The sequence below is a fragment of the Delphinapterus leucas genome, unplaced genomic scaffold (assembly GCF_059928025.1).
Source record: "Delphinapterus leucas isolate spDelLeu-1000000601 "Yukka" unplaced genomic scaffold, BTC_Dleu_Yukka2 spDelLeu_asBTCV2_sq61, whole genome shotgun sequence".
Lineage (NCBI taxonomy): Eukaryota > Metazoa > Chordata > Mammalia > Artiodactyla > Monodontidae > Delphinapterus > Delphinapterus leucas.
Window position 1 is genome coordinate 1,579,488 of NW_028322270.1, and position 12,364 is coordinate 1,591,851.

General features: G+C 36.6%; 1 protein-coding gene across 1 annotated transcript in view; it reads right to left on the reverse strand.

Annotated features, from left to right (window-relative positions):
* The window catches only part of LOC149743886 (uncharacterized), a 151,347-nt gene that overhangs the window by 36,671 nt on the left and 102,312 nt on the right, over positions 1-12,364 (reverse strand). Inside the window, exon 4 of the mRNA XM_089906089.1 lies at positions 521-11,234. Coding sequence (XP_089762215.1) covers positions 11,033-11,234 — 202 coding nt within the window. The 3' untranslated portion in view covers positions 521-11,032. The remainder of the gene's footprint in view (positions 1-520; positions 11,235-12,364) is intronic.

Below are 12,364 nucleotides of genomic sequence, written 5' to 3' on the forward strand. Positions count from 1 at the left end.
CCTCTTTTGCTGAATGTTGTAAACAGATTTTTTTTCTTATTTATTTATTTTTTGTAAACAGATTTTAATCTCAGTACCTGACAGGACAACACAGCTCTTCTCTTCAGCACACCATGTATTTGTCACTCTACTCAGTGTATCCAGTTTTCTGTGCACTGTAGATCAGTAGCTGTATCTCCATCTCCAGGCATATTTATTTCTGCACTTTTTGTATCACCAAATAATCCTAAGTATGCATTGATTGTTTCCTGAATTTTATATTTCAAAGGCACTAGTTATTGATTGGGCAGCTCCAGAAACCTAGATTTGTGCCCTTGTCTCCAGTCCCCATTCAGGGACAGCTAGAGCAGTGGCCCATATGCCATTCTTCTCAAAAGCCTAATTGCTTCAGGTGACTATCCCTACTATTTTCTGAAACGTCTGAGACTGAATTCAGAGAGTTGAATTCCGTTCTTTTTTGACATGTTCTAACTACATTCATGGAAGGAAACTTGTACACATGTTCAATTTTAAAAATTACCTAAAATAGTAAGACTTTAACTCCCCCTGGATGCCATGCCTCACAATCATGGTTGTTTCTTTGGGACATCAGTCTGGGCAGGAATCTCCTCCTCCTCCTTTGTCAGGAGGTGAAGTCATATCTTTGTGCTTGCATTTGTTCAGTTTCTCCACACTAAGTTTGGAAAGGCTGTTTTGATTATTTTACAATCCTGACATTCAATTGTGATCATGACTAACTTATTGCAACCAAAACTATTAAGAATCCAGGAATAAATCATCATCTTTCTGTTCTCAGAAGGACAAAGCATGCCACACTCGAAAGGAAAATTGTTTTTAGTAGACCTATTCAATTTTTCTGAAAGGATGCAATTCAAATGTAGACTACAAACACACATTGTACATATTTTACTGCATTGTGTAAGGAAACAAAAACACAGGTAAATAAAAGTAAAATTTCCTTCAGAGTTTTGCAATTCACTAAAATAGCACTATAAAATTTCTTTGTAAAAGAAGATAATAGGTCTGTTGGTTTCAAAACAGTTCTAGTAGGGTAAAAGTATCTTGAACTGTCAACAAATGTGGCATCCATCTTATCTATTAATGGTCTTGGGAAGACCGTTTTCAGAATGCAAAACTTTAAAACTGAAATTCACTTCATTGGGTTACAGCTTTTAATGGACTGTCACTGATAAGGAAATGATGGAGAGCACAATGTTTCTGCAATCTCATTAGCTGGATGTGTTGTGTGAAGTTGAATTTCCCAATCTCCAGAATACGAACATATAGTACCAGTGAGGAGAGAAGAAAAGCAATTCAAAGTTCTATATTTAACTTTTATTCTTTTGAATACAGCATTAAAATAACAATTTCCATGGCACTGTATTTTCCTTAGTTCTTTAGTGGGCAATAAAAATAAATCTCATATTATTTTAGCATAATATCATCCTTCCAAAGGAAATCTATTTTGAAATGACATCTCATGTGGTCAGAGAAGTTCCCTTAGTTCATATAAAGTTGGCAACTACACTGTTTTCTTCATTAGAAAGAGACAATATATTCAATCATCAGTGTCACAGGGGCATGCTTCACGAGTATTTGCTTAAAACTTTTAATGCTGTGCAAATGTGACATTTAAGAAATATTTATTTAGAGTAAGCCAAATAAATTTGTTGACTCATTCATGATGCCCATGGAATATGATTTTCTATTGATCATTTATATTAAAATGTCAATGTGTAAAACTAGATCTCAAAAAGCAGGAATATCTGTATATGAATGCAAACTATGTCAATCATGTAGAATTGGTTGACAGGTACACAGATGTTTGGCATACTGCAGCTTAATTGACAAAATTTCCCTATAAAAATAATGGTTTTCTCTTTCCAATTTAATGGAGAAAGTCTATGAATTAAGGCATTCAAATTTTTTTAATATTTATAATTTCAACTTAAATATATTTAGATAGAAATATATAATGAAAGCAAAACAAAGAAACACAATTTTAGTCCCAGTTCTGCCACTTTATTTATTTATTTATCCCAGGCAAATCACTCAGTCTCTCTGAGTTCCCCTGTATTGATACTTTTGTGTCTAGTAACTAGATAATTATGTCAAAGACACTTATAATTTTATGATAACTTTATAAAGACCAGAAACGGGGTAGAGTGATCTCAAAAATACATTAAATATGTGCAGCAGTGAATAAGAATTCTGTTTTCCTCTATGAAGATGGTTGCTACAAATGTGCAATGTTTCAGGGGGGAGAAAAATGCGTCTTCTGACATCTGCAGCAGTATTTCCATGTAAACCAGGAAAAAAGAATGACTTCAAAGGACATAATGATAACTAAGATGTATGGAACACTTTCTATCACTGATAGCTTTAAAGATTTCCTTACAAAATCCTCATAGTAAGCCTCTGAAGTTGATCCCAAAATGACCATTATTTTCTAGATGAGGAACCTGGGACTCAAGAAATTTGGGTAAGACACACAAGGTGAAGTAGCTAGCAACATCAGAACTGGATTCAGAATATGAGAGTCTGGCTATAGAGGTGATATAACTTAACCATGCTTACAGCAACAATTTTGAAAAAATGTGAGAATTCGTTCAGAGATTTGGAAGAGATATGGAAAGAGACCATCCATTTTAGGCAAAAAATGTATTGAAAGCAATATCCCTTTGTTTCAAAAAATACCTGTATTGCTGTAATTTAAAAATAATCTTTTAAATACTCTTCCCCTTTATCAACTGAGAACAATTATTTGATTATTGGGAAATATATAAACAATCATATTAGCCAAACGATTAGAGTTGCTTGGTCTTCAACCAATGGCTTTTGGAAGGAAATACATTTTTCTCTTGATGCTCCTCAAGGAAAAATTGACATAAGAAATAATTGTCACTTAAATATTTTCTAAATGCTTTTAAGGACTTTGATTAAAATTGGGGAGGGGCAAGACCAAGGTCAAGTACATAATGCTTTTTCATTTAACAAGGAGGAACTTCCTGACTTATTTGATTCAGCTCACAAGGACTTTTTTTTGTTAACATCAACACTCAAAAATTTAGAGAGCTCACATTAAAATATGAATTTCTTTCTTTTCCACAAAAACTGGAATATCTGCCAAACCTGGTTCTGAATTCCAATGTGGCAATGATCCATGGTTGCTGGATAGCAGCTGCCACCTTTAGGTGGACCACGCACTTTGCAATGCTTCCAACCACCCGGGGCCTGCTTCACTCAATTACATTTCCAATCTGGCATTAAAAAAAAGAATATTCAGTGCTTTACAGTCTCCTCCTTAATGCCACCATTTAATACTTTTTTTTTTCCTTCCCAATACTCATTAGGGTCTTGTGAAATGCCCTGAGTCCAAAGCAGTGAATAATTTTTGTTACCAGTGGAAAGAAGGATGGATTAATTTGATTAATTTCCTCTGAATGCCTTGAAGTAAGGCATCAAAGAATCACTGTTTACCTCTTGAAATGCTCAGATTTGATTCTATAGTAAAGAAAATGTGATTCAACTTTCATCCAAAGGACAATTGGAGAACTTTGTGCTTAAACAAAGACATATCATAGTCCATTTTATTCTTTTCTTAAAAGGTATGCATTTAGCATTATTTACCCCCTGGCATGTATCAGTAAAAATAGTTTCCCTTTAATATGATTTTTAAGTGTAGATTTATAATTAAAATACATTCACACTGTAAAAGAAGCTTTCGTCCAAGGAAAATAAAATTTGAAACTATTTTAACATACTCAAATTTGTGCTTTCAGAAAACTTCCCGAATTATTGCATTACAATTAGTTGCTATGAAATCATCTAGCCCTTGCTGTTCTGAAAAGAACCTTGCATAGTAGCCCTATAATTATATGTGCATTATCTGAGTGAATTGAGAACAATAAAAATAATGAATTATATTAAGTTTATGAATTATAATTTGTATCATTTAGGGCATAATTTTGATTTTTCAGAATGTAATTAGTACTTTGATTCTTTATATAGCTAAAATCTGAAAATGAGATAGAGTTGTGCCGCCTTTACAATCCTTAGTATCTCTGTCTTTGTCTCCGTCTCTGTCTCTCTTGCTCTCACAAGCACAGAAAACACACACACACACACACACACACACACACACACCTGCAATATCTTTTCTACTCAAAGTCTGAAAGATTATACTTACATGGTGTTTTGAAACAACAAAAAAGAAAACTTAATGCTAAGGCATACTCTCTTAGAGATAGTCTGTGGTATACTCACACATACTGATGGTTAAAATGGAAAATATTTTTAAATGATACACAAGACAGCAATTTTCTATGAGCTTTGATAATGCATGACTTTTGCCTCTCAGTTCAACTTTATAGACACTATATTGAAGAATCTTAAAAACAGTTCAGATCACCTTTATGCATAGAACTGTTCATCATAGTTCTACAAAATGAAAACCTGGAAACAGAATTTCAAAACTAGGAATTAGTAATTTTTTATTTCACAAAGTATATTATTCTAATGCTACTAAAGTAATATATAAGGAGTGTGTAAAAAAACAAAGTCCATCAAAAGTATTTCCTTTAATGTTAAATGACCAAAAAGTGCCAGACATTTCAAAATCCAGTTGTGTTTGTGTTGGTATGTGTGAAAACTGACAAGTAGAATATAATATTTATATTAAAAATCAAGTAGGTGAACATAGCCAAGACTACCTTATTAAATAGAAAAAAATGGAATGACTTACATTATTGAATATAAACACATATCGTGTTACCATCCTCTAAAATACAATTTTTGTACAATCTATACAATCTACGTGTAGGATATATATACTCTGTAAAAGTTACTTTTAAATGCTTTTGAGAGCTGTGGTTTTCCCTATTTTATCCTATTCTGATTCCACATTTTTCCAATATTGACCTCATATTGCATTTGTAATCAGAAATAACATTTTAAATAATAAAGTTGGAGTGAGCCTTAGTGCATCCTGCAGGCAGTTTCCCAGCAAGTACCGTGGACCTCAGTTAAGCAACATCCCAATAGGTGTTCCAGCCACTTCCCTGCGAGTTCAGGACCCACTCCACCTACCCCAAATGTAGCTCCCCATGAGTTTCCTCTACATATAGGAGGCAGTTCTCTGCTTGCTGGCATCCTCCTGTGGAACTTCAGTGAACTCCACTATCTGCTGGGCTACAGCCATGCGCCACCAGGGGGTTCTGAGCCTCAGTTTGGGGTGGGGGGTGGTGTTTTTGGGGTGGGAGTGAGGGAGGAACTTTTGCACTGATATCACCCCTAAGAGTGGCTGCTTTCTCTATTAGGTATTACTGCATTCTTTACTCCATTCACCTGTTACTAGGTATGAATTCTTTTGATAAACTGCACCCATTCCACGTACCGCATGGTTTATCTCCTGACTGAACCATGACTGAAAAATCAGCATTATTTACAGAAGAAGACAGATTGAAAGAATCCAACTGGTAAAATGTAAGGGTAATATTTAGGTCAAATGTGAGACACAGGGTAACATGAAAAAACTGTAAATGAAACCTTCCTCATTTGAGAAGAAGAGAGTGAAAAAAATGTGACTTTGGATCTAATGACTAAGCTTCTAAAGAGGAAGAAAAAAAATTATCTTACTGAACTAATTATACAAATCATTGCAACAGTTAGGCATAAAGGTAGTTTTTTCTTTTTTTTTTTGGAGTATAGTTGATTTACAATATTGTGTCAGTTTAGTTTCAGGTATACAGCAAAGTGATTCAGTTATACATATACACATATCTACTATTTTTCATATTCTTTTCCCATATAGCTTATTAGAGAATATTGAGTTCCCTGTGCAATACAGTAGGTCCTTGTTGATTATCCATTTTATATCTAGTAGTTTGTATATGTTAATCCCTACCTTAAAGGCAGTTTTTGAATCTACTTTTTTTTAATGTTTGTCTTTTTTAACATCTTTACTAGAGTATAATTGTTTACAGTGTTGTGTTAGTTTCTGCTGTATAACAAAGTGAATCAGCTATATACATACATATATCCCCTCTTGCGTCTCCCTCCCAACCTCCTTATTCCACTTCTCTAGGTGGTCGCAAAGCACCGAGCTGATCTGCCTGTGCCATTCAGCTGCTTCACACTAGCTATCTATTTTACATTTGGTAGTGTATATATGTCAGTGCTACTCTCTCACTCCGTCCCAGTTTACCCTTCCCCCACACCATGTCCTCAAGACCATACTCTACATCTGTGTCTTGATTCCTGGCCTGCCCCTAGGTTCATCAGCTTTTTTTTTTTTAGATTCCATATATATGTGTTAGCATATGGTCCTTGCTTTTCTCTTTCTGACTTACTTCGCTCTGTATGACAGACTCTAGGTCCATCCACCTCACTACAAATAACTCAATTTTGTTTCTTTTTATGGCTGAGTAATATTCCATTGTAAATATGTGCCACATCTTTTTTATCCATTCATCTGTCTATGGACACTTAGGTTGCTTCCATGTCCTGGCTATTGTAAATAGTGCTGCAATGAACATTGTGGTACATGACTCTTTTTGAATTATGGTTTTCTCAGGGTATATGCCCAGTAGTGGGATTGCTGGGTCATATGATAGTTCTATTTTTAGCTTTTTAAGGAACCTCCACAGTGTTCTCCATAGTGGCTATATCAATTCACATTCCCACCAACAGTGCAAGAGGGTTCCCTTTTCTCCACACCCTCTCCAGCATTTATTTGTTTGTAGATATTTTGACAATGGCCATTCTGACCAGGGTGGGGTGATACCTCACTGCAGTTTTGACTTGCATTTCTCTGATGATTAGTGATGTTGAGCATCCTTTCATGTGTTTGTTGGCAACCTGTATAACTTCTTTGGAGAAATGTCTCTTTAGGTCTTCTGCCCATTTTGGGGTTGGGTTGTTTTTTTAATTGGTATTGAGCTGCATGAGCTGCTTGTAAATTTTGGAGATTACTCCTTTGTCAGTTGCTTCATTGGCATATATTTTCTCCCATTCTGAGGGTTGTCTTTTCATCTTGTTTATGGTTTCCTTTGCTGTTCAAAAGCTTTGAAGTTTCATTAGGTCCCATTTGTTTAGTTTTTATTTCCATTTCTCTAGGAGGTGGGTCAAAAAGGATCTTGCTGTGATTTATGTCATAGAGTGTTCTTCCTGTTTTCCTTTAAGAGTTTTATAGTGCCTGGCCTTACATTTATGTCTTTAATCCATTTAGAGTTTATTTTTGTGTATGGTGTTTGGGAGTGTTCTAATTTCATTCTTTTACATGTAGCTGTCCAGTTTTCCCAGCACCACTTATTGAAGAGGCTCTCTTTTCTCCATTGCATATTCTTGCCTCCTTTATCAAAGATAAGGTGACCATAGGTGCGTGGGTTTGTCTCAGGGCTTTCTATCTTGTTCCATTGATCTATATTTCTGTTTTTGTGCCAGTGCCAGTACCATACTGTCTTGATTACTGCAGCTTTGTAGTATAGTCTGAAGTCAGGAAGCCTGATTCCTCCAGCTCCATTTATCTTTCTCAAGATTGCTTTTGCTATTCGGGGTCTTTTGTGTTTCCATACAAATTGTGAATTTTTTGTTCTAGTTCTGTGAAGAATGCCATTGGTAGTTTCATAGGGATTGCACTGAATCTGTAGATTGCTTTGGATAGTATAGTCATTTTCACAATGTTGATTCTTCCAATCCAAGAACATGGTATATCTCTCCATCTGTTTGTATCATCTTTCTTTCATCAGTGTCTTATAGTTTTCTGCATACAGGTCCTTTGTCTCCTTAGGTAGCTTTATTCCTAGGTATTTTATTCTTTTTGTTGCAGTGGTAAATGAGAGTGTTTCCTTAATTTATCTCTCGATTTTTCATCATTAGTGTATAGGAATGCAAGAGATTTCTGTGCATTTATTTTGTATCCTACTACTCTACCAAATTCATTGATTAGCTCTAGTAGTTTTCTGGTAGCATCTTTAGGATTCTCTATGCATAGTATCATGTCATCTGCAAATAGTGACAGCTTTACTTCTTCTTTTCCAATTTGGATTCCTTTTATTTCTTTTTTTTTCTCTGATTGCTGTGGCTAAAACTTCTAAAACTATGTTGAATAATAGTGGTGAGAGTGGGCAACCTTGTCTTGTTCCTGATCTTAGTGGAAATGGTTTCAGTTTTTCACCATTGAGAATGATGTTGGCTGTGGGTTTTTCATATTTGGCCTTTATTATTTTGAGGTAGGTTCCCTCTATGCCCACTTTATGGAGAGTTTTTATCATAAATAGGTGTTGAATTTTGTCAAAACCTTTGTCTGCATCTACTGAGATGATCATATGGTTATTATTCAATTTGGTAACATGGTCTATCACATTGATTGATTTGCGTATATTGAAGAATCCTTGAATTCCTGGGATAAATCCCACGTGATCATGGTGTATGATACTTTTAATGTGCTGTTGGATTCTGTTTGCTAGTATTTTGTTGAAGATTTTTGCATCTATGTTCATCAGTGATATTGGCCTGTAGTTTTCTTTTTTTGTAACATCTTTGTCTGGTTTTGGTATCAGGGTGATGGTGGCCTCATAGAATCAGTTTGGGAGTGTTATTCCCTCTGCTTATTTTGGAAGAGTTTGAGAAGGACAGGTGTTAACTCTTCTCTAATTGTTTGGTAGAATTCACCTCTGCAGCCATCTGGTACTGAGATTTTGTTTGTTGGAAGATTTTAAATCACAGTTTCAATTTCAGTGCTTGTGATTTGTCTGTTTATATTTTCTATTCCTGGTTCAGTCTCAGAAGGTTGTGCTTTTTTTAAGAATTTGTCCACTTCTTCCAGGTTGTCCATTTTATCGGTATATCGTTGCTTGTAGTAATCTCTCATGATCCTTTGTATTTCTGCAGTGTCATTTGTTACTACTTCTTTTTCATTTCTAATTCTATTGATTTGGGTCCTCTTCCTTTTTTCTTGATGAGTCTGGCTAATGGTTTATCAATTTGTTTATCTTCTCAAACAACAAGCTTTTACTTTTATTGATCTTTGCTATTGTTTCCTTCATTTCTTTTTCATTTATTTCTGATCTGATCTGTATGATTTCTTTCTTTCTGCTAACTTTGGGACTTTGTGTGTGTGTGTTCTTCTTTCTCTAATTGCTTTACGTGTAAGGTTAGGTTGTTTGAGATTTTTCTTGTTTCCTGAGGTAGGACTCTATTGCTATAAACTTTCCTCTTAGAACTGCTCTTGCTGCATCCCATACGTTTTGGGTCATTGTGTTTTCATTGTCATTTGTTTTTAGGTAGTTTTTGATTTCCTCTTTGATATCTTCAGTGATCCCTTGGTTATTTAGTAGCGTATTGTTTAGCCTCCATGTGCTTGTATTTTTTACAGTTTTTCTACTGTAATTGATATATTGTCTTACAGGGTTGTGGTAGGAAAAAATACTTGATATGATTTCAATTCTCTTAAATTTAGCAACACTTGAGTTGTCACTCATGATATGGTCTATTCTGGAGAATGTTCCATGAGCACTTGAGAAGAAAGTGTGTTCTGTTGTTTTGGGATGGAATGTCCTATAAATATCAACTAAGTCTATCTTGTCTAATGTGTCCTTTAAAGCTTGTGTTTCCTTATTTATTTTCATTCTGGATGACCTGTTCATTGGTGAAAGTGGGGTGTTAAAGTCCCCAACTATTTTTGTGTTACTGTCAGTTTCCCGTTTTATGGCTGTTAGCATGTGCTTTATGTATTGGATTGATCCCTTGATCACTATGCAGTGTCCTTCTTTGTCTCTTGTAATAGTCTTTATTTTAAAGTCTATTTTGTGTGATATGAGAATTGCTACTCCAGCTTTCTTTTGAATTCCATTTGCATGGAATATCTTTTTCCATCCCCTCACTTTCAGTCTGTATGTTTCCCTAGGTCTGAGGTGGGTCTCTTGTAGATAGCATATGTACAGGCCTTGTTTTTGTATCCCTTCAGCCAGTATAGGTCTTTAGGTTGGAGCATGTAATCCATTTATTTAAGGTAATTGTCAATATGTATGTTCCTATTACCCTTTTCTTAATTGTTTTGTTTTTGTTTTTGTGGGTCTTTACTTTTTCTAGTGTTTCCTGCCTAGAGAAGTTCCTTTAGCATTTGTTGTAAAGCTGGTTTGGTGTTGCTGAATTCTATTAACTTTTGCTTATCTGTAAAGATTTTTATTTCTCCATAGAATCTGAATGAGATCCTTGCTGCGTAGAGTAATCTTGGTTGTAGGTTTTTCCCTTTCATCACTTTAAATATGTCCTGCCACTTCCTTCTGGTTTGCAGAGTTTCTGCTGAAAAATTTGTTGTTTCTGTTGAAAAATTTGTTTCTGCTGAAAATTTGTTGCTTTTCCCTTGCTGCTTTTAATAATTTTTTCTTTGTATTTAAGTTTTGATAGTTTGATTAATATATGTCTTGGTGTGTTTCTCTTTGGGTTTATCCTGTATGGTACTCTCTGCTTCCTCGATTTAATTGACTATTTCCTTTCCCATGTTAGGGAAGTTTCGACTATAATCTCTTCAAAGTTTTTCTCAGACCCTTTCCTTTTCTCTCTTCTTCTTCTGGGACCCATATAATTCGGTCTGTTTAATGTTGTCCCAGAGGTCTCTGAGACTGTCCTCAATTCTTTTCATTCTTTTTTCTTTATTCTGCTCTGTGGCAGTTATTTCCACCATTTTATCTTCCAGCTCACTTTTCCATCTTCTGCCTCAGTTATTCTGTTATTGATTCCTTCTAGAGTATTTGTAATTTCAGTAACTGTGTTGATCATCAGTGTTTGTTTGCTCTGTAGTTCTTCTAGGTCCTCCTTATGTTTCTTGTATTTTCTCCCTTCTGTTTCCTGGATTTTGGATCACCTTTACTATCATTACTCTGAATTCTTTTCAGGTAGGTTGCCTATTTCATCTTCATTTATTTGGTCTTGTAGGTTTTTACCTTGCTCCTTCAACAACATATTTTTTTGTTGTTTCTTTTTTTTGGGGGGGGGTGTGCTTTTGTATTCCTGTCTTACAGGTTGTTTGTCATGAGTCGCCCAGCACTGGAGTTTGTAGGCACTTGGATAGAGCTGGGTCTTGGTGCTGAGATGAGGACTTCCGGGAGGCCTCACTCCGATTGATATTCCCTGGGCTCTGAGGTTCTCTGTTAGTCCAGCGGTTTTGACTCAGAGCTCCCATCGCTGGAGCTTGGGCCTGACATCCAGCTGGGGAACCAAGATCCTGCAAGCTTCATGGCACAGTAAAAAAAAAAAAAAAAAAAAAAAAAAGGAAGAAAGAAAGAAAATAAGGAGCAGTACAATATCAAAGAATAAAAAACAAAATAAAATTAGAAAGATAAAAAATCTATTAGGATAAATAAAACTATAATTGAAACAACTGCAACAAGGTAAAATAAATACACAACAGAAAAAAGAAAAAAAAATTGGGGGGGGGAACAAGCCAAAAGGAAAAATCACTAACAAAATATAAAGAATAAAATAAAATTAGAAAAATAAAAGATTACGAAAAATAAAAATATAAAAGAATCAACAATAATGAATCAACAAGGTAAAACATAACCCCAATCTGACAGAGCAAAAAGGAATAGAAGAAAATAAAAAACAGCCTTGGCTATGTGGGCGGAGTTTGGGGGGAGAACTTAGGCTGGGGCAGTGTTTAGGGTGGGGGGGTGACTTTTGAGTGTGGGGCGGGACCTACATGGGGCGATGTCCAAGTGTGGGAGGGGGCCTAGGTGCGTGGGTGGGGGGTGACTTTCAAGTGTGGGGCGGGGCCTCTGCTTAGGACCTGAGCAGAAGGGGAGAGGCAGCACGTGGAAAGGAAGGCCTCTGGACTGTGGGCTTCTGGAGTTTGGAGGTAGGACCCTGAGTGAGGGTGTATGGGTGGGGTTTAGGCCAAGCTCACTGGAGGGGGTCTCTGAGTGTAGAGGTATGGCCCTGGGTGGGGGTGTAGGGGCGGGGCTTGGGCTCTGCACTGCAGGAGGGAGGCTCCAAATGCAGAGGATTAGGCCTGGGAGCCCAACAGGCTTCCTGGTGCTTAAGTGTACAGGGAAAGCACCAGCCGTGTTCCTTTCCCTTCCTTCGTGCCCCTCCCCCATGGTCTCCCCCCATTGCTGCTGGACCCCTATCTGTGAGTGGGTCTCACTGGGTGTAGGAACTCCTCCCCTCCACCAGCCGCCCCTCAGGGGTGCCAGTCCCAGAGGTCTGGCCTTTACTTTTGATCGCCCTTCCCTCCCTCCCACTCCTTCAGGACCTGCGTGGCTGGAGGGGCCCAGGTGGTGGGCAGGGGCAACCTGGCCATGCTCCCTTTTGATCTTCTTCCCTCCCAGTGGTCCTCCAATTTCCCCCTTCTGGCATGGGA